Source organism: Acanthochromis polyacanthus, chromosome 4 (assembly GCF_021347895.1).
Source record: "Acanthochromis polyacanthus isolate Apoly-LR-REF ecotype Palm Island chromosome 4, KAUST_Apoly_ChrSc, whole genome shotgun sequence".
In the NCBI taxonomy this organism is placed as follows: domain Eukaryota; kingdom Metazoa; phylum Chordata; class Actinopteri; family Pomacentridae; genus Acanthochromis; species Acanthochromis polyacanthus.
In genome coordinates, this window is record NC_067116.1 from 15,324,205 (window position 1) to 15,346,878 (window position 22,674).

Consider the following 22,674-nt stretch of genomic DNA (forward strand, 5'->3'; position numbering starts at 1 on the left):
ACTTTTTTTTTTTTTTAGCTAAACATGCTTAAAATCCCTCCAATCAATAGCTGTCTTCCACTTGAAGGGAAAATAGGCCACCAATTTGGCTATATACATAGTGTTAAATGATTTTTAAAATATTTAACATATTAACTGATACCCAATATTTAATACTTAATCTACCCCTGAAATAATGCAAATTTCTGGTGAAGCTCTCCTTGATGTGGAAGACAAGGGTTCAGGCTGTACTTGGTCCAAGTTTGGTACTTTTATCATAATTTGAACAATTATTCTCTTAACCGCTGCACTAATACGTCTGTGTCTAATGTATACAAGTGTGTTTAATGTTTTGCAAATGACTGTGTGTATTGTTCTGCAAAAAGTGTGAGGCTGATTTTGTGTTTATAGTGGTGAAAATGTGGTCCCGTGTTTTGCTCCTTGAGTGTAAGGTATTGATAATTATGTGATTCTTTTGTTTTTAGTGTTTATGCAATCATAAAAAACTGTATCAAATTGAGTTTGTGGTACAACATTAAAAGAAGACAACTTAGCTACAACAAATCTTTCAGAAACAGTTTTTGATTCTCTGGACAAGCTACATCTGCAGAACACATTGTGAATAGTCTTCATTTGAACTATACTTGAATGAGGAAATGGTCTCTGTTAGTGCTGTTTGCATGTTTTGTTACCATAAAACTCTGAACTCCAATGAGGACATTTCCACAGAGAGACACTTTGCATCAGCAGCACCATGCTCCAGTGCTCTGGGAGACTTTATAGTCCTGACACTTGAACACTGGATGACTGACAGCTGTCCTTCATCACAACAGAAGACACACAAATCCTCCTCATCAGAAACATGACTCTGATCTGCGTCCTCATCTGGACTCTCCTCTGCTGCTGCTTCACAGGTAAAGTCCAGAGAATACAACTCCTCTCCTCTATCAACATCCGTCCCTCTCAAATCAAGCCCACAGAACCATGACGCTGCTTTCTCTTTGTGTCTCTGTATCCTCAGAGTCCAGAGGACAGGTCACAGTGACTCAGTCTGGAGCAGTGATCTCTGCTCTGGGAGGCTCCGTCACCATCAGCTGTAAGACCAGTCAGAATGTTTATAGCTACTAACCGTTTAGCCTGGTTACCCAACAGAAAATGAGGAATCCGAACGGGCTCATTTATTTGGCTAGCAGCAGAGATTCAGGGATTCAGTCGTTTTACAGGCAGTGGATATCAGCGTTCTGACTTCACTCTGACCATCAGTGGAGTCCAGACTGAAGATGCAGCAGTTTATTACTGTCAGAGTTTTCATGTGATCAACAGTCAGCATGTGTTCACACAGTGAAAAAGCGTCGTACAAAAACCTCCCTCAGTCAGACTGAACAGAAACTGAAGTGACTGATACAGTTCACTGAACACAACACACACACACACACACACACACACACACACACACACACCACACACACACACAACACACACACACACACACACACACACGTTTGTTTTCTATACCGGTGGGGACTTACCATTGACTCCCATTCCATATCTAACTCCTAACCCTTACCCTAACCCTAACCTTAACCATCACCAAATCAATGCCTAACCCTAAACAAACGTTTTTGCACTTTTACATTTTTTATTAACAACAATATGGCCAAGAAAACGGTGTTGCCACCCGTGGGGACCTCATTTTAGGTCCCCACCGTAAGACAAGTCCCCACCTTTATAGCAAATAGTCAGGTCAAAGTCCCCACCGGTATTGCAGAAACAAGTACACACACACACACACACACACACACACACACACACACACACACACACACACACACCTGCTTACTAAATCAGTGGACTGTAACAATATGCACTTCAGTTTCCAGTACACATGTACACATGATAAGAACCACCCAGGAAGGATCTTGTCTGAGGAAGACATCATGTCTGCTATGAGGATCCATCCATCCTCTATACACCGCTTTATCCTCACTAGGGTCGCAGGGTGTACTGGAGCCAATCTCAGCTAACCTAGGCAGGGGACACCCTGGACAGGTCTAATTGTGAAAATGAACCACCAAATGCTTGCCATCTCCATTTTGAACATTATCCACCAATTCATGACTAACTGACTTTTTGTTGCCCCTTGAAACCATGATAAAGCTTCACACTGAGGGTTTATTTGGGTTATTATGAAAAGTACATGACAGTCTTATTCAGTAGCTTCTAATAAATGTCACAGTAATTTAGATTTGTGCTTTTCAAAGATGGAACCTGAACAAACAATGCTTTAACATCATCATAAACAACTGCAGTGAAATCGTTTTAATTATTCATTCAAAATGACAAATACAATACTCAGTGGAGTAAAGAGACACAGTAAAAAAACATTCACTAGTTTGGTGATTTAAAAATATTTTCAGAATTTAAACAAATAAACAACATTAGAATAATTACATTGCATTTGTAATTATAAAATAACCACATCTTTCTTGACAAAAGGGCACTGAGACACATTAAAGGTCCAATGGTGCAGCAGTGGACGACTGTCTGCTGGCCAAGATTCAGTGAACCTTCAGAGTTCTGAGACTGCACATAAAAGTGAGGATGAAGAAAAAAATCTGATGAGACACAGTTGTAGGATTTCCCAGGACTCTCTCTAGCATTTTTTGACTCAATGCCTACATGTACAGGACACAGTTATCCTCGTAAAAACATATGAAGAGCAAAAAATGTCAGTAAATGTTTCACATACAGTCAGGTCCATAAATATTTGGACAGTTTTCAGCATGGCTCTGCACACCACCACCATGGATTTGAAATGAAGCAACACATTTTATTTGTGCCCTCCACCTTTTTAAGGGACTAAAAGTAACTAAACAATTGGCTGTTCAGTTGTTTCATGCTCAGGTGTGTTATTCCCTCAACATTTCATTAACAAGGAGCAGATAAAAGGTCAAGAGTTCATTTCAAGAGTGATATTTACGTTTGGAATTTGGTGGTCAGCTCTCAACATAAAGTACAAAGAACTGTCACTATCAGAGAAACAAACCATAACCAGGCTGAAAAATCAAAAATATAATAGGTCAGAGCCTCTGAAGTTCCTGCTCAAGACACTGAAGATTATTTTATTTGAAGTGTGTAGAGATCAGAGTCTACATTCATAATTTTCTCAAAACTGCTCCCAGTCCAAGTCAAAAGATGAATCACTTGCCGGGGCCAAAACTTCATGTTGATTTTCATATATTCTTTCTTGGTATTAGTATGCAGATGCGAGTGGGAGAGAGAAACAGAGAAAGAGTATGTGTACATGTGTGTCTATGGGAGAATGAATGTCCACAGCTGTGTCTACCCCTATCTAGAGGTGACCAGAGAGTCTAACCCCACCCACACACATCTGCATCACCCACAAAATAAAACAAAAATGATATTGTTTTGAAACAAGATTTACCCAGAAGAGTAACCCTAAATACAAAATCTTGGAAAATATGTTGTGTAATTTCTTTTGATTAATAAACTGATAAAGAGACTGATGGATTGATAACCAGCATGATCAGATTGATTCAAGTCCCTGTTGGAGTGAGTCAGACATTTCCATAGAGAGACACTTTGCATCAGCAGCACCATGCTCCAGTGCTCTGGGAGACTTTATAGTCCTGACACTTGAACACTGGATGACTGACAGCTGTCCTTCATCACAACAGAAGACACACAAATCCTCCTCATCAGAAACATGACTCTGATCTGCGTCCTCATCTGGACTCTCCTCTGCTGCTGCTTCACAGGTAAAGTCCAGAGAATACAACTCCTCTCCTCTATCAACATCCGTCCCTCTCAAATCAAGCCCACAGAACCATGACGCTGCTTTCTCTTTGTGTCTCTGTATCCTCAGAGTCCAGAGGACAGGTCACAGTGACTCAGTCTGGAGCAGTGAGCTCTGCTCTGGGAGGCTCCGTCACCATCAGCTGTAAGACCAGTCAGAATGTTTATAGCTCTAACTATATATTCTGGTACCAACAGAAAGATGGAGGAGTTCCCAAACTGCTCATTAAGTATGTTAATCAGCGATTGTCAGGGATTCCAGATCGTTTTACAGGCAGTGGATCAAACTCTGACTTCACTCTGACCATCAGTGGAGTCCAGACTGAAGATGCAGCAGTTTATTACTGTCAGAGTTATCATTACATCAACAGTCAAGCTGTGTTCACACAGTGAAAAAGCGTCGTACAAAAACCTCCCTCAGTCAGACTGAACAGAAACTGAAGTGACTGATACAGTTCACTGAACACACACAGACAGACAATGTTACCAAGCAGATTAAATATGACTTGTTCTGTTGCAGCTCCTCATCATTCTAAATACAAACATAATCATTTGTTCTTTTCTGATTGTCCAGAAAACCAAGAGAAGTGACTGTGGGACAGTAAATGAGAATAAACTGTTATGATTTGAGTGTGAAGACACAGACCAGCATCAGAAACCAGACAATCAAAGATGTCATGGCCCAAAAGCATCTGTACATCCCTCAGTACGACAAAATATAATGTTAAATATAACGTAAAATATAAAAAACTAAATGATGAAAAGAAAGCTTCAATATTCAGTGTAAACAAAAATGGTCAAATAATAAAAATCAATAAGTCAGAAAGTTCATTCCTGACGTTGGAAACAGCAGTTGTGGAGCTTTCACAGATCTTCCTCAGCAGAAGAAATCACCCAGTTTTCATGAATGAGAGTTTGATAGACTGAACAGGATTTAATTGAAACAGTCAGGGAGGGAGGTACAGTGAAGTAACCTGACAATGAAGCTGGTTGGAGGATGAGGAGCAGGTGATCAGGAGGGTGAAGGAGACTGGAGGGAAAGTGTGAGGACGTCTGTTGGTCAGATGGTGAACAGCAGCGACTGGAAAGATCCAGAGAAATAGAGAGAACTGGTGAAGAGAGAACGAGGCTGAAGACACAGAAGAAGAACAAAATAAACAGAACAGTCATGACTCATCACTATTTTATTTTTCACAATCATTTTCTCAGTGTCAAATGAAACAGTTGTTTCTGTTTTGTTGAAATTCTGTTGTTGGATGTTTTTGTTTCTTGATATTTTTTACTGATGTTACTCCATCTTAACTTATCTTATCTAAACAGATGCACTACTTGTAAAACTAAAAGCTTTTCCAATAAACAAATCAATTCTCTTAATTTAATGATTAGGTTTTGAATATTTGACAGAATTGTAGGACTTCAATTTTTAACTATTTGATTACAGCAATTTAGACTTTTCTTCCTTTTGTGGCCATTTATGGGAAATGATTATATAGTATTTTATTTGTTGTTTTCTTTTGGCAGCTTCATGGTCACTTCAACATGAACTTAACTCATCCTTCTCTCCCACATTACTACCAGCTGCTTTACTCTATCAGAACAAACTGAAGACATCATTTTGTATTTGAACACCTAAACGATCGTTGACATTTTCATAAAATGGACCCTGATATATAAAGACTCTCTTTCATCACATTGTAGCATCTCTTTCATATTTGCACATTTTAACTGAAATAAAACGTCTGATTAAATAATAAAATTCTCAGAAACATTTTTGATTTGAAGACAAACATCTTTATTTTGTGAAAACATGAGCTGTGACATGATGAGGAGGAAAATAGGACTATTTGAATCTTTATTTATTTTGATGAGAGACAGAAAGAGAGAGAGTTCCAGAGAGCAGACAGAGAGTCAAAGCAGTATGAGAGTCCCAGTGAGTGAGGTCAGGACTGGGAACACTGGTCTCTCCTCAGTGTCTGTGAGAGCGGAGTGTGGGAGCCCTGGGTGGCCTCACAGCTCACAGAGACCACCTTCCTCCACTGGTCTGCAGGGAGCCTCAGGGTGCTGCTCCAGCTGTAGTGGCCGTCCTTCTCCAGCACCCCGGGGCTCCTGCTCTCCTCCCAGCTCATGCTGCTGCTGCTGCTGCTGCTGCTGCTGCCGTCCACCTTCCAGGACAGACTCCAGTCTGAGGGGAAGCCCTTGTTGGCCAGGCACATGAGCGTGGCCTTCCCCTGCTGCAGCTCCTCACTGGAGGGGGGCAGCACCGTCAGGGTGGGACGGACATCACCTAGGAGACACCAATCAGCTTAGAGGACAGGGAGCACACAGCTGTCACTCAAACATCACACACGTGGACACCTTCAGTGTGAGACGCTGGATTCAGTCCTTCAAGGAGTTTGTGTCACATGCTTTTTCTGCTCCAGCACTCACTCACTCACACATTGTTTCAGTTCCCTTTCAGAAAGCTCTCATGTAAATCAGCTCAGAGAGAATCATCTCACAGTTTCACCTCAAACATGTCCAACTACTCTGGAAACTAAACAAGCACATGTGGAAACATTCACAAGTTTTACTGAAAAATCACTTCAAAGTCTCAACTAAACATTAAAGTATTTAGTGGAAACAGAGAAATACAGAAAGTTAGTTTTAAAAAATTCATATGTTTTCTGTGGATTTCAATCATCATTTACTAAACAGGTCAAATCATTTCATCCAGACGTAGAAAGAATTTATGATGAAATGAGGAAGTTTAGATATTTTTGCACATTTTCAAATACAAATCTTTATCATCACTTCATCCAGGATTGAAGAACATAAATGTATTTATATTGTCTTGTAAAAAATTGACGAGTCCAATGAAATTTTGTCCAGTCCATAAGTTAAGTTTTGTAATTTTAAAACTTCAGTCCTTTAAATCATGTAAACATTGAATTTCATCAAACCTGATCAGAGTTAGCATCTATGAGGAGGAATTCAAACTTTAATACATGAAGTTTCTCTGAATTCAAAAATATTTTACAACTGTTCAGATTTCACACTTTTAAAGATATTTTAAAGAGTAGTATTTAGTTTTTAGCAATGAGTTAAAATATAAACTTACTTCCAACATCCAGTCTGGTTCCTCCACCAAAAGTCCACCACAGTGATACAAACTGATTGAGCCGCCGTACAAAAACCTCTGACTGTAGAGAGACACGGCTCTCTGACTTTGTCAGACTGAACTAAACCTACAAGCTCTCAAGATTCAACCAGTAAAACCAGAAAGAATCATTTATCCTCTGGACCATCCACATGTTTTGTACTCAATGGAATTAGATTTTACATGTTAATATTGATAGAGAGCTTTGTTTGAGTCTAAAAAATCTGAAACAAAATTAGATAAAAAATGTTACTTTTGTGCCAAAAAGATTAAGAGAGGAAATGAAAAGAAACAAATGCTCCTGAAATGAAAGATCTTTAAATTCAACTTACTTCCAACATCCAGTCTGGTTCCTCCACCAAAAGTCCACCACAGTGATACAAACTGATTGAGCTGCCGTACAAAAACCTCTGACTGTAGAGAGACACGGCTCTCTGACTTTGGAACAAACAAACTCACCAAAATCATTCACTGTTTGTATCATTTTGTCAGCTGGTATGAAAACTGAAAATAACACAGAGCTACAAATATCCATAATTTATTGTTTAATTTTGGAAATGTCAATTTTACATTTTTTTGGGGAAAAATTCAATTTCAAAACAGAAAATAAAAAGCAACAACATGAAGAGTTCATACATATAAACTGTTGAATATATCATACATGTAAAATTAAATACACTTTTCTAATTGATACTGTGATAAACTGATTCATACATTGATCAACTTTCAAAAATTGTTGTAAGTCATAAAAAAGCTCCAGTGTTCTGGGAGAGTTTATCATCCTGGCAGCAGAAATGTAATGATTTTTAAGTTTCACAGAAGTGTTTTCTCAAGACTGAGATGATAAATTATAAAAACAAAAGTCTGCACACATAAAATATTTCAAAGAGAAACAATATCAGCAGTAAGTCCAGACATATTTCCAATCAATTACTTAACTAATTAACTGATCCCCTGAAAAACTCTCACTAAATGTTTGAAAAAAAGGAAACATTTTGAAACAAGATATATCTAGAAGAGTAAACCTGAGTACAAAATCTTGCAAAATATGTTGAGTGATGTTCCTGATAATCTGATTGATGGATTGATAACCAGAATGACTCTGATCTGCGTCCTCATCTGGACTCTCCTCTGCATCACTCAGGGTGAGGAAAATGATTTTTCTGTGATGTGAAATCATTTGACTGTAGCTGAGTTTCATTGTTTCTTCTCTCTCCTCAGGCTCTGTTGGACAAAATGTTGTTTTGACTCAGTCAGCAGATAAATCAGTGCAGCTCGGTCAAACTGTCTCTATTGACTGTAAAGCCAGCACTAAAGTAGCTGTCTACTCTGGTTCACAATACTACCTGGCCTGGTACCAGCAGAAAACTGGAGAAGTTCCAAAACTCCTGATCTATTACACAACAAGCAGAATTTCTGGAATCTCCTCCAGATTCAGTGGAAGTGGAACAGGGAATAGAGTGGACTTTACTCTGACCATCAGTGGAGTCCAGACTGAAGATGCAGCAGTTTATTACTGTCAGAGTTATCATGTGATCAACAGTCAGTATGTGTTCACACAGTGAAAAAGCGTCGTACAAAAACCTCCCTCATTCAAACTGAACAGAAACTGAACTGACTGATACAGTTCACTGAACACACACATGCATTCATGAAGTGGTTTCTACACGTCTCCACTGTTTCTTTCACCATGAATCATGAATATGAAGCATCAAGACAAGTTTAATGTTAGGAACTGATATAAATATCAGTCAAATTATTTTGTCATTGACTGTTTCTCATCATCCAAAAACATATTTATTGCTGATTCATCTGTGACTGTTTATGAGATCAAGCTTCATCAGGACCTTTGACCTCAGCTTTATGTTGAATCACAGCTCCACAACTACAGAAATATGAAGACACAGATCAGCATCAGAAACCTTCATGATCAATAACAACCCAAACAAAGTCTGAACATCTCTCTAATCTCAGAAAAAACTAGTAAATGTTTCAAACACTCAAAAACATAACTTTTCACCTGTAGATAACTATACTACAACATATTTAAAACCAGGATGTAAACTGCATCAAAACAAACTGCAGATGAGCTCCGTCTCCTTCACTATCACATCATGACCAACTCAAGTGCTGAAAACCTCTTCAGACTCTGTGTCACCATGATCAAACAAATGCAGAAAATGATCTTCTTTTCTCTGACTTCACTGAACAGCATCACACAGCAGAAGGATGGAGACTGAGAGACGTTCTACATGTTACACAGCAGGTGGTTTCATTGGTTATTTCAGACATGTCATTGTGATCTTATGGAGCCTCATTAACCTGAACACTTTTCTACATACAAACATCTGAGCTGCTGCACAGATTCACAGTTTCTACAGTGAAATCATTGAGAACAAAACAGTCGTGTTCAGGATCAAGTTTTTTGGTGTGAATCAAGGGGATTAATACAGAGTTTTTAGCTTTGCTGCTAAATTGACAAAGAAAAAAAGGAGACAACAGTCAGCCTTCAAATGGAACACTGCTTTTTGTTTTTTAACCATAACATTAATCATATTACAGGACAGACTCACACAAGCAGTGGTTCTTCATCAAATTATTTAAGGAAGGATTTAACCACACTTCAGTACCAGTGTTTGTTCAACAACATCACAGCGAGCTCAACATACAGTCTGTGTCATCATCACAACACACCTGTCTGACTCACTTTGCTCTACAAGTTCACATCTGTAATGCTACAGAATGGAATGTCCTTCATAAAGAAACTTTAATGCAACGGAAACAGATGCTAATAGATTAAATATTGATTATTCTCATCAATAATGGATTTAATTCAAGTTTTCCACATGAGATAATCTGAACTTTTTTCTTCCAGCTGTTTAAGACTAATCCTTCTGAATGTAATGAAAACCTGCAGCATCAGACAGCAGTTGGATCAATATGTACATCTCCAAGAGAGAGTTTTGCACACATTTGCACACAAAAGAACAGCACTGATTACTTTATCCAGTTCTGGTAGTTTTGAGCTGACCTCCAGAGAGCATGGCTGTTAGTCATTTGGACACTTTGATCAGCTGCTTTTATTATGCATCATACATCATCTGGTGTGTTACTTAGATTCTTGTGAATGACAAATATTAAATCTAGTTTGTGGTACAGCATCAAAAGATGACAATTTAGCTTCTACAAATCTTTCAGAAACAGTCTTTGATTCTCTGGACAAGCTACATCTGCAGAACGCATTGTGAATAGTTGTCAGGATTCGGAAGGAGAGCTCCGGTGCAGGGAATGGGCAGGCACGCAGAGGTTTAAGTTTTAAAGGCTTTATTGCCACGGTACAATGTCTTAAGGCTTTAACTTGCAGGCGGAAGGCTAACCGGAAAAAACAAACGAATAAGGAAGCTTCGCGCTTTAATGCTACTAATGGCTGATGACAGAGTAAGCCAGAACTCACGGTGAGTAACACCCAGGCAAGAACTGGGACTAATACTAAAACACAAGAAAACAAGGCAGGGAAAAAAACAACTGAAAGCGAAGCCTCTGGCTTGATACTACTAACACTCTAAAGAGTGACAAACGTAAACTCAATCGACACACTTAGGAAAAAATGAAGCTACAACGAAAACTCAAAAACTCAGGGATGCTCGGACTGGGCTTCGGCTGGAGTAAGAATCTGGGAGGGGTTGCAGTGGTGGGGTCGGTGGAGATGAACATTGGACGGAACAACGGTGACGGTAGGTGACTTTCAGGTGGTCGCAGAATGATCCAGGAGATGAACAGAATAAACCCAGACGGAGAACAGTAGGTGCAGGTGAGACGAGGACTGTAGCAGAAGAGAGACCAGAATTACTATAAGCACACAGGAAACTTAAGAACTATGACTGTAAACACAAGAACTGTTAGATTAGGTTTCACGATCCAGCACTTAGAGTTGAGTGACGTCCATTCTTATGGCAGAGGAAGTGAGGCTGATTGGCTGTGTTCCCACTTGCTCCTAATCCGGCAGTTGATTGAAAACGAGCAACACCTGTTGCTGGAGTCACAAGGTGAGGACACCTAAAAAGGAAAAAAGGGAGGGGAGGAGGCACTAGCCAGAGTTGTCAGCAGCCAGCCTCATAATTGTCTTCATTTGAACTATATTTGAATGAGGAAATGGTCTCTGTTAGTGCTGTTTGCATGTTTTGTTACCATAAAACTCTGAACTCCAATGAGGACATTTCCATAGAGAGACACTTTGCATCAGCAGCACCATGCTCCAGCGCTCTGGGAGACTTTATAGTCCTGACACTTGAACACTGGATGACTGACAGCTGTCCTTCATCACAACAGAAGACACACAAATCCTCCTCATCAGAAACATGACTCTGATCTGCGTCCTCATCTGGACTCTCCTCTGCTGCTGCTTCACAGGTAAAGTCCAGAGAATACAACTCCTCTCCTCTATCAACATCCGTCCCTCTCAAATCAAGCCCACAGAACCATGACGCTGCTTTCTCTTTGTGTCTCTGTATCCTCAGAGTCCAGAGGACAGGTCACAGTGACTCAGTCTGGAGCAGTGAGCTCTGCTCTGGGAGGCTCCGTCACCATCAGCTGTAAGACCAGTCAGGATGTTCATGGCTCTAACTGTTTAGCCTGGTACCAACAGAAAGATGGAGGAGTTCCCAAACTGCTCATTACGTATGCTAGCACTCGAGCATCAGGGATTCCAGATCGTTTTACAGGCAGTGGATCAAACTCTGACTTCACTCTGACCATCAGTGGAGTCCAGACTGAAGATGCAGCAGTTTATTACTGTCAGAGTTTTCATGTGATCAACAGTCAGTATGTGTTCACATCAGTGAAAAAGCATCATACAAAACCTCCCTCAGTCAGACTGAACAGAAATTGAAGTGATACAGTTCACTGAACACACGCACACACGCGCACACACACGCACACACACACACCCAGAGAGAAATACACCTGACTTCTTCTGTTGCAGCTTCTCATTATCCTTTCAATTCTCATAATCAACGTGAATCACCATGTTATCTTCTGATTGGCCAGATAAACCAAGAGAACTGAATGTTTCCAGTTCAGGAGAATTAACTATTAAGATCTTTTACAAGAGCTTTACATCTGTTTATAATTTTCTCAACTCTGTCCAGATAAAAGTCAGTGTGAAGACAAAGATCAGCATCAGAAATCATATAACTCAGATGTCACGGCCCCAACCAGTGGTGGCTGGTGAATTTTTCTCTTCACTTAATTTACCAAACCAAATAGCAGATTCGGCAACACCGGAGTACAAGAATTGATGTAAATTATGTTCACAGCCATTTGATGTGCTATTACTATGCACCACTAGGATGGTACACCTAAGCACTACTACTGAGTCAAATAGACAATTAAATGCACGTAAATGTTCCCAGCTAGTGAATTTGAATTTATCTCCCCAGTGTTTGATATGATTTGCTCCAGATAAGGTGTAATTGGTACACACAAACCCTTAAAATCTCCTTTTCTATAATTAAACAAATTAAGAATGTATAAATATACAAATCTATTTTTTACTTCAAAAGTAAAAAAAAAGAAACAATTCATTTTCCCAGCTTCAAAGAGTGCCAAGTGCTTCTTCTGTCCAGCAAAATCTTTGGAACAACATATTTATATTTACATACTCAAATAAACAAAAACAAATCCATACCTGTGAAACCAACAAACATTGGACATTTTGTTAAAAAAACCCTAACTATAAGGCTTAAAGCAGACAGTGCTTCTGTGAGCTAACTTTTACATTAACAACCTTACATGACAATGAGAAAACAGCAAATCTGCATATTTAAGATCAAAGCAATAAAAATTTGTCACTTTGCCTGAAAAACAAAATAGTGAAACCATTAGGCATTATTCTATTTATAACTGTGCATGTGACAAATAAAACCTTACCCTAATCTTATCTTATCATATCTTAGCCCAAAGTGCTTCTGTCAACTAACATTAAATATTTACAATGAAAATAAAGAAAAACAGTAATTCCTCAGATTTCAGAACATATGAAAATCAACAGGCTTTCAGTCTAAAGTGCCACTTGTGTCAACTAACATTTCTATTTACATTATTAAATGACAAAAAAGTAAATCCTCACATTTTAGAGATTAAAGCCAGCACCTCTACATCTGTCTTATTTTTTGTATGCAAGTTTTGCTCTTCTGTCTTTGAGACATGCAAATTTCTCAATGACTCTATGGTTAAAATCTGGGGTCTCCCTGACAAGTTTCTTTTCCATAGAGAGCATGGCCAGTGCATTTAGACGATCCTGCGACATCGTGTTCCTGAGGAAGGTCTTGATTCTTTTTAGTGTTGAGAAGCACCTCTCAGATTCAGCTGTTGTCATTGGAGTCGTGATGAGGATCTTCAGGAGAGACACAGTCTCTGAGAAGGTGTCCTGAAGATTGTTGCTCATGAAGAGCTGGTACAGAGCCACAGCACCATTGCAACTCCTGAACTCTGAGTTGCTAAAGATGAGCGACAGTTCAGTTTTCAGCTTGCCCTTGTTCAGCATTGGACAGGCCTCCATGGTGGTGTTGAGCGCTGCTTCAGGGAACTGGCTGTCGTACTCCTGGAATCTGTCTCCTTGAAGCAGTGTAGCACTGATTAGGTGTTTGGTGAAGGCAAACCTTTCTTTTGCATGGCCCAGGATTGTGTCACAAACCTATAAAGAAAGACACACATTATATCACACAGAACCTACATAAAAGTGTCTTGTCCAATTGTTCACATAACAGCTTACTATGATTATAACACTGAAACAGACCATACAACACACTCAGGTCATGTCTAGGGATGGCTTGACACCACTTTTTCACATCCGATACCGATATCGATACTGCAGCCTTGAGGATCGGCCGATACCGATCCGATACCGATATGATTCCTTTTGTCATTCTAAAAGTTGTTAATAATACATGGATGTAATTTGCTTGATACTGACATCTAAAAACAGCACATTCATTGTACAACACCTGTTCTGGTCCCCTAAAGAAAGAAGGAAAACATGTGAGAACAAGTTATATGTAACTGCTGGAGCTTTATTAAAACTTAAGCTCACATCGCTTTTAACAGTGCTTGTAAACACAACAGACCCAGCTGCACCATTCAAATGTTTGAAATAAAACTGCAACTTGATGCACATATTTAAATTAAACTAAATAATCCCAGTGTATAAACAGAAAAGTCACATTATAACTCAATGGCATTGCGAGGCTGCAGATGCTTTATTAGGTTCGTTGTGTTAAAATGTCCGGTTTTGCTGCCACCCCTTGAGACACTCATTTTACAAACGTTGCACTCAGTTATTTTACTTTTCTCCTCCGTTCGCATATAGTAATTCCACACGGCAGACATGGCCACAGCTCTCCAGGTTTCTGTTCACTCTCTGCTCACGTGACGAAAACACGGGCCCATGGCAACCATGGCAACAGCTCGTCTGTGTTACGGCATGTCGTGAAAAGTGAAGATGAGGATATATGAGATAGATTGGGCTTATGAATTGGATGGGACGGTTTCAAATTAAAGAACTCCGATGTCCGATCCAGTCACTTTGGCCTGGATCGGACTCGATACTGATCCAGCGGATCGGACCATCCCTACAACAGACCCACAATAGGTATGACCTCGACAGGAGAACTATACTCAAGCAGACTAAGACAATACAGACACAATCTATACTGTGTAGAACATATGCATGAATAACCAGACTCTGCCATATGGAGTTACTACGAAGTTGAACTAGTACTAAGCTCATACAGAATATAGAAAGAGGCTAGAGGCCAACTATGACGAACAATCCAAAATACTTTACTTGAGACCAAGTAGATCTGGATCTACCGACAACAAAGGCTGATGCAACGGCGATATCACTAAATACAACACTAAGAATTGAGAGCAATCAAAAATATATCTATAGAGAACAAAGACCAATATATGATGACTGAACTATACACCAAAAATGAATTGCAGTGAACAATAAACCAACAAAATCTCTAAATGCTACCAGCCTGGCTCAGGATTTGGAAACTCAGCTGACGAATAACGAGAATGGGGAAACTGGTGGCAGGTGGCGTAATGTGGGGAGAATTCAGGAAATGACTTAAAGCTGCACATGGTAGCCAGGATCCAGAATAGCATGGATGGTTGGAGACCAGAGAGAACCCAGGGTTCAGGCAGCTGTAGTAGGCTGAAGCCAGTGGAGGATGATCCAAGTTGGAACAGGAGCAGGTGGGGTCGCCCGTGCTGGAAGAGCACAGAGCGAACAATTAACAAAGCAAGCAGAACTAAACAAGAGTCAGCAAATAACTGTGGCTTGTTCACAGTCCCACGTTGAGTGGTAAGTGAGGTCTCGTCTTATTGCATAGGGTGTAGGTGATGAGCCAATCCCAATTGCTGCCGCCAGATCAACTGATTGCTGATGTGCAGCACCTGCCATCTCCTGTACAGCTGTAACTGGTGATTAGTCTGAGGGAAGGGAGAGGGAGAGCACTGTCACAACCTGCAAGCCAGTATCTTATCTTATCTTATGTCTTCTTTTTATCCCTAACTGATCTCTAAATTTAAGAATTAAAACATCTGAATTGGATAATTTCCTAAAATTTACGGAATTTCTTGCTAAATTCCAGCAAATCCAACAAGGATTTCTTGTCTCTATCTTTAACTTTTATATTGTGATCACAACTACATTATTTTCAGGTTTCAGGTCCACATGTACTCTTCAATGAGATCTCAGGTGGAACAAGACGTTGACCAGCTGCTGTAAGATCAGCCTCAGCTCTCTGATGTGGAGAACCTGCTTTTTCTTTCCAACACACCTGATTCAAATGATCAGCTCGTCATCAAGCCTCTGCAGAAAGCCTGATGACGAGCTGATCATTTGAGTCAGGTGTGATGGAGCAGGGAAGCATCTAAAACATGCAGGACATGGGGTCCTGAGGAACAGGGTTGAGAACCACTGGTGTACAGGATTTGATGAAGGAGTTCAAGGTTTAAACTGTTGCACTACTTGTAAAACAAAAAACTTTTCCAACTAATCCGTTTAATACCAAATTATTCCCTGCAAAATAAGTGCATGTATTTTACTCCTTAGACCTCCCTAACACATAATATGTATATATTTTTTTTCATTTCATGTTGGTTTTGTTAGTGCAAATGTAGGTTTTACACTCAGCAACTGCATAGTCTAAATTTACACAAATTCTTCAGTTTGACCTATTTACACATTTAAAGAAAAAGAAAGGAACAATAACAATAATGAGTATAATATATTATAATTAGGCATGGTTATAAATGTGTTCATAACTTTATAAGATGGATAAAGATACCATGGCTATGCATACTGAAGAGAACTAAAATTGACAACATTGCAATTAGTACATTTCACAGTCTCATAAAACAGTTAAATAACTGTAGAGCTAAGAGTGTTTGATCTTACAATATAAGAACTCACCATAGTTTACAAAAATAAAGGAAATTCACATTGTGGCAGTAGCTGAGATTGACTATTTACTGAACACTAACATCATGGCCAGAGAATGAGTGTACATAAAGCTTTCATGCAATTGATAGCTGTTTTGTGTATGGCATCATCTTGTGAACACCCTTAGAGTTAGAGGATACATCAGCAGGAACAAATCAACAAGGTCTGCTTTAGTTTGTTTCATGCTGTCTGCTGCAGTTCCTCCATGTGTCACAAAATCTGGTTTATTGGATGGACTGTATTGGCTGTGCATGTATTGGACTATGTATCATGCTAGCTGCAGCAAATGTTGCCGCGCTTACATTTACTATTCTTATGATCAAAAGATGCATGCAGGAATAAAATTCTCATTATATATCAGCAGCAGACCCTTTAAAAATGTATGTACAAAATATCTCTATTATATCGGTTAATTACGCTCTTCAAATAAATTATTCTTGTGCAAGTTTGAAGCAGACATCTCCTTCCATCAGTGCAGGCAGAAAATAAAGAGGCCTAGTCATGTGACCATTCACACGAGTTACATGATATTAATGCAATTTAAAGGAGACAACCTATTCTTTGATTTTAAAACTTACATGAGCTGTCCAAAGCCAGAACAACACTTTTAGAGAAGAAAAACTGATAGAAAAATGAGCGGAAACAATTGTTGCAAATGGGATGAAACGGGTTAATGATTAAAATTCTACTAATTTAATGATTATGCATTGAATACTTAATAGCACTGTAGGATAATAGTTTTTAACTATTTAATGAAAATAATTTAGGATTGTCTTCATGTTGTAGCCATTTATAGGACATGATTATGTAGTGTTTAATTTTTCATTTGCTTGTGGCAGCTCCATGGTCTCTTAGATATGAACTTAACTCATCCTTCTCTCCCACGTTACTACGAGCTGCTTTATTGTATCAGAGCTGAATGAAGACATCATCTTGTATTTATACAGCTAAATGATCGTTGACATTTTCATAAAATGGACCCTGCTATAGAAAGACTCTCTTTCATCACATTGTAGCATCTCTTTCATATTTGCAGATTTTAACTGGAATAACACTTCTGATTAATCAATAAAATCCTCAGAAACGTTTTTGATTTGAAGAAAAAACATCTTTATTTTGTGCTGAGGGCATTGTACTCACAGTAAATTCAGTATTGTGGATACTACAATGCAGCTGCAGCTGGTGGTGGAATAAGTAGTGGCCTGCGCCTGCAACCACAGATGCAGTGTCAGCCGCACAAACATACGACTATAGAAAAGACTGACTTCCCCGCACACAAGTAGCTGGCTTCTCGCTTCTTCTGGAGAAAGATTTGTCATTGGTGTGGACACCTGTCACTCAAACATGCCCGACCAATGGAGAAGCATCCGCCCACTGTGGGATGTTTGTGTCAAAATGATTCAATCGCAAAAACAGGCTTCAAAACTTTTTTCACTTCGATCGGAAAAAAAGTTGTTTGAATGCCAAAACAAAGTCGAAACACTCCGAACACTTTTTCTTTTTTTGCTTTGATTGAAAATATATTTTTTTATTGAAGTTATATCTTTTGTGATTGAGTAATAAAGAAACAAATGTCCTACCCATAATATGGCTCAAATCCAAAAATATGACTTCAATCAGAAAATATATTTTCAGTCAAATAAAAACTGAATTCAATGATGAAAAAATTTCAATCAAAGAAAAAACGTGTTCGAATGCATTTGTTTTTTAAGTCTCAAATATTTTTTCTATTGGGAAAACGTTTTTTTCTTTGATTGAATTTTTTTATTATTATTGAAGTGACCGTTTTTTTATTGAAAACATTTTTTGAGGTTGGGGCTGCTTTTGTTTTCATTGAGTAATAAAGAAACAAATGTCCAACCTATAATATGGCTCAAATCCAAAAATATGACTTCAATCAAAAAATGTATTTTCAGCAAAAAAAAAAAAAAAATTCTATCAAAGAAAAAACGTGTTTATAGGCAATTTTTTGGATCTTAAATATTTTTTTGCGTTTGAACAAGTTTTTCTTTGATTGAAAACGTTTTTTTTATTTAAGTGAAGTTTTTTCTGATTGAAAACATGTTTTGCGATTGGAGCAACTTTTTTTTCGATTGAAGAATAAAGAAACAAATTTACCTTCATACTTTTATTATGCATGATACATCACCTGGTGTGTTACCTACATTCTTGTGAATGACAAATATCAAATTTAGTTTGTGGTACAGCATTAAAAGAAGACAATTTAGCTGCAACAAATCTTTCAGAAACAGTCTTTGATTCTCTGGACAAGCTACATCTGCAGAACACATTGTGAATAGTCTTCATTTGAACTATATTTGAATGAGGAAATGGTCTCTGTTAGTGCTGTTCACATGTTTTGTTACCATAAAACTCTGAACTCCAATGAGGACATTTCCATAGAGAGACACTTTGCATCAGCAGCACCATGCTCCAGTGCTCTGGGAGACTTTATAGTCCTGACACTTGAACACTGGATGACTGACAGCTGTCCTTCATCACAACAGAAGACACACAAATCCTCCTCAGCAGAAACATGACTCCGATCTGCGTCCTCATCTGGATTCTCCTCTGCTGCTGCTTCACAGGTAAAGTCCAGAGAATACAACTCCTCTCCTCTATCAACATCCGTCCCTCTCAAATCAAGCCCACAGAACCATGACGCTGCTTTCTCTTTGTGTCTCTGTATCCTCAGAGTCCAGAGGACAGGTCACAGTGACTCAGTCTGGAGCAGTGAGCTCTGCTCTGGGAGGCTCCGTCACCATCAGCTGTAAGACCAGTCAGAATGTTTATAACTCTGACTATTTAGCCTGGTACCAACAGAAAGATGGAGGAGTTCCTAAACTGCTCATTTATAGGGCTAGCACTCGAGCATCAGGGATTCCAGGTCGTTTTACAGGAAGTGGATCAAACTCTGACTTCACTCTGACCATCAGTGGAGTCCAGACTGAAGATGCAGCAGTTTATTACTGTCAGAGTTTTCATGTGATCAACAGTCAGTATGTGTTCACACAGTGAAAAAGCGTCGTACAAAAACCTCCCTCAGTCAGACTGAACAAAAACTGAAGTGACTGATACAGTTCACTGAACAGACACACACACACACACGCACGCACGCACGCACGCACGCACGCACGCACGCACGCACGCACGCACACACACACATACTATGTTTTTCTATCATTGTGGGGACTTACTATTGACTCCCATCCATATCTAACCCCTAACCCTAACCCCTAACCTTGACCCAGACCAAAACAATGACTAACCCTAAAGAAACATTTTTGTTTACTGGCGGGTGGCATGAGATGGTTTTTGAACCCTGGTCTACTGGACCAGGGACATGGCCCTTCCAGCGGAACTATACTACATACAAGGTTGTAGCGAGAAACGGACCCCCCCCCCCCTTTTTTTTTCTTCTCTTTTTTTGCACATATATATTATTTATCCCTCCCCTAGATTTTTAACCCTAACCACCTCGATTACGAATGGCCTCCATTAGGGCCCTTTTCCAAAATACAAATATTTTTTTATTATACATCTTGGATCAATAGGCCAGTGCCATTGATTGGTAAAACCAAACCCAAACCCAAACCCTAACCCAACCCTAACATTGACCCAGACCAAAACAATGGCTAACCCTAAAGAAACGTTTTTGCACTTTTACGTTTTTCAGTAACAGCAACATGGCCAAGAAAACACTGTTTAAACTTGTGGGGACCAAAATGAGGTCCCCACAAATGACATGTTTTTTGGTTTTCCTACAGTTGTGGGGACATTTGGTCCCTACATTTGGTCCCCACAAGTATAGCCAGAACCTGGGCACACACACACACACACACACACACACACACACACAATAGTTGTATTTTTCTTCCAGGACAAGTAATAAACATTTTTTGTGACATAATTTTCATCTGGTTTCTTTGGACAGACAAACTGTTCATACTCTTCTTAGGATTAGATGGATGTTTTTAACAGCAGCATGAATACAATTCTTCTCATCATATTTTTATAGATTGAGTCACTGAAATAAAATCAAACTAACACCTGAATCATGAACCCACCACATGATGTCAACCCATCAGCTCCTCATATATTAAAGCTTCATAGATTTCATGCACTGACAGTCAGTAGTTTGGACGATCTCCTGTTTCCTGCTGCAGCACATGATCATGTAGCTGTTTCTGCTTTATAGAAACACAAAGCAACTCATTTAACTTTCACTCTGTTAAATAGAGCAGTAGCTTTGGTCATGAAGAGAAGATTTTCACCATCACTCATGGATTTGTTAACCAAAGTGAATCTGATGTGCTGCATTATTCTGTTCTTTTCTATGCTGTGGTCTGTTTGGGCGGCAGCATGACTGAGAGGAACACCAGGTGAGTGGACAGGCTGGTGAAGAACGCTGGTTCTGTGCTCAGCAGGAGTTTGGACTCACTGAGGACTGTGGCTGAGAGACACAAACACAACACGGTGCAGTCCATCCTTTACTACACCAGCCATCTTCTGCAGATGCTCATCACCTGATCTGATGTCTGCTACATTCCTGTGACTAAATTCAGTCATGCAATAAACAATTACCCTGAGCCCACCAGGACCCATGCGCCACCTCCTCCTATAGACACTTTAGTTCTATTTTTCACATTCCACCTTGTACTTTATACTACTCTATTTTACGCTAATCTGTAATCTACTTCATCAGTGTACAATGAAAAAATGTTGACAGTGCATATGAGAACTTTTTAGAAATATTCATTATGTTATTTAATAAATACTGTCCTATTATAAATGATAAGAAGAAGAATAGATACAAAGATTGCCCATGGTTAACCACAGGCTTAAAAAAGGCTTGCAAAAAAAAGAACAACTTGTACGCAAAGTTTATCAAATCAAGAACAAAGGAATCAGAAATTAAATATAAGACATGTAAAAATAAATTAACCAGTATTATAAGAACCAACAAGAAGATTTATTATAAACAGAAATTAGAAGAAAATAAGCAGAATCCAAAGAAAGTTTGGGGAATTTTAAATGAATTAGTAAATAAAGGCACTGATAAACAAGAATACCCAGAGTATTTCAAAATTGAGAATATGGATAATCATAACCTCCAGGAAGTAGTGAATAAATTTAATGATTTTTTTGTAAAAGTGGGACCAGAACTGGCAGGAAAATCCCTAATACTGGTACAAACAGGATATTTGCAACAGACAGGAACTTAAATAGTATGTTTTTATCTGCTGTGGAGGAAGCTGAGATCATTCATATTGTTAACAAAGCTAAAAACAAAACTTCAACTGACTGCTATGGAATAAATATGAGTCTAGTTAAAAAAATTATATCCAGTATATCAAAACCATTAACATGGATAAGTAATCTATCATTTTCAACTGGGATATTTCCAAGAAGAATGAAAACAGCAAAAATAAGTCCTATCTACAAAAGTGGTGACAGACATGTTTTCACAAACTACAGACCGGTTTCTCTTCTTCCTCAGTTTTCTAAAATTTTAGAGAGGCTGTTCGATAGCAGATTAGAAAAATTTATGGACAAATTTAATTTAATAAATGAAAATCAATATGGGTTCAGGAAGAAAAGGTCAACAACAATGGCAATTATAGACGCAGCAGAAGAAATAGCTGTAGCTTTAGATCACAGAAAATATGCAGTGGGAGTTTTTGTAGACCTACAAAAGCTTTCGATACACTGGATCATTCCATACTTCTAAGAAAACTTGAAACGTACGGAATCAGAGGAGTGGTGCTGAACTGGCTCAATAGCTATTTAACTGAAAGACAGCAGTTTGTATCAATGGGTACCAAGGCTTCTGGATTGTTGAATATTGCTTGCGGCATGCCCCAGGGATCAATATTGGGACCAAAATTATTTAACTTGTATATAAATGATATTTTTAAAGTCTCAGACCTACTAAAATTGATACTATTTGCAGATGATACAAACATTTTTACTCTAATGATAATTACAATGATCTCATCACCAATTTAAATACAGAATTAAACAAACTAAAAGATTGGATGAATGTAAACAAACTATCATTAAACACAAGCACAACCAAAATCATGCTTTTTGGGAATCATAATATAACCTTAGATTTACCAGTATATATAGAGGGCAGTAGAATTGAGAGGGTACCGGAGATGAAATTCTTGGGTATCATCATGGACGAAAAACTTAGCTGGAAACCTCATATCAGATACACACAGTCAAA

At 38.7% G+C, this 22,674-nt stretch overlaps 1 gene segment (V, D, J or C); it reads right to left on the reverse strand.

The window, feature by feature from the left end:
* Window positions 1–5,596: 5,596 nt before the first annotated feature.
* Window positions 5,597–7,327, reverse strand: LOC127533659 (Ig kappa-b4 chain C region-like). The segment is given in 2 exon segments: window positions 5,597–6,079; window positions 7,264–7,327. A coding segment is annotated over 1 exon segment (273 nt).
* Window positions 7,328–22,674: the final 15,347 nt, after the last annotated feature.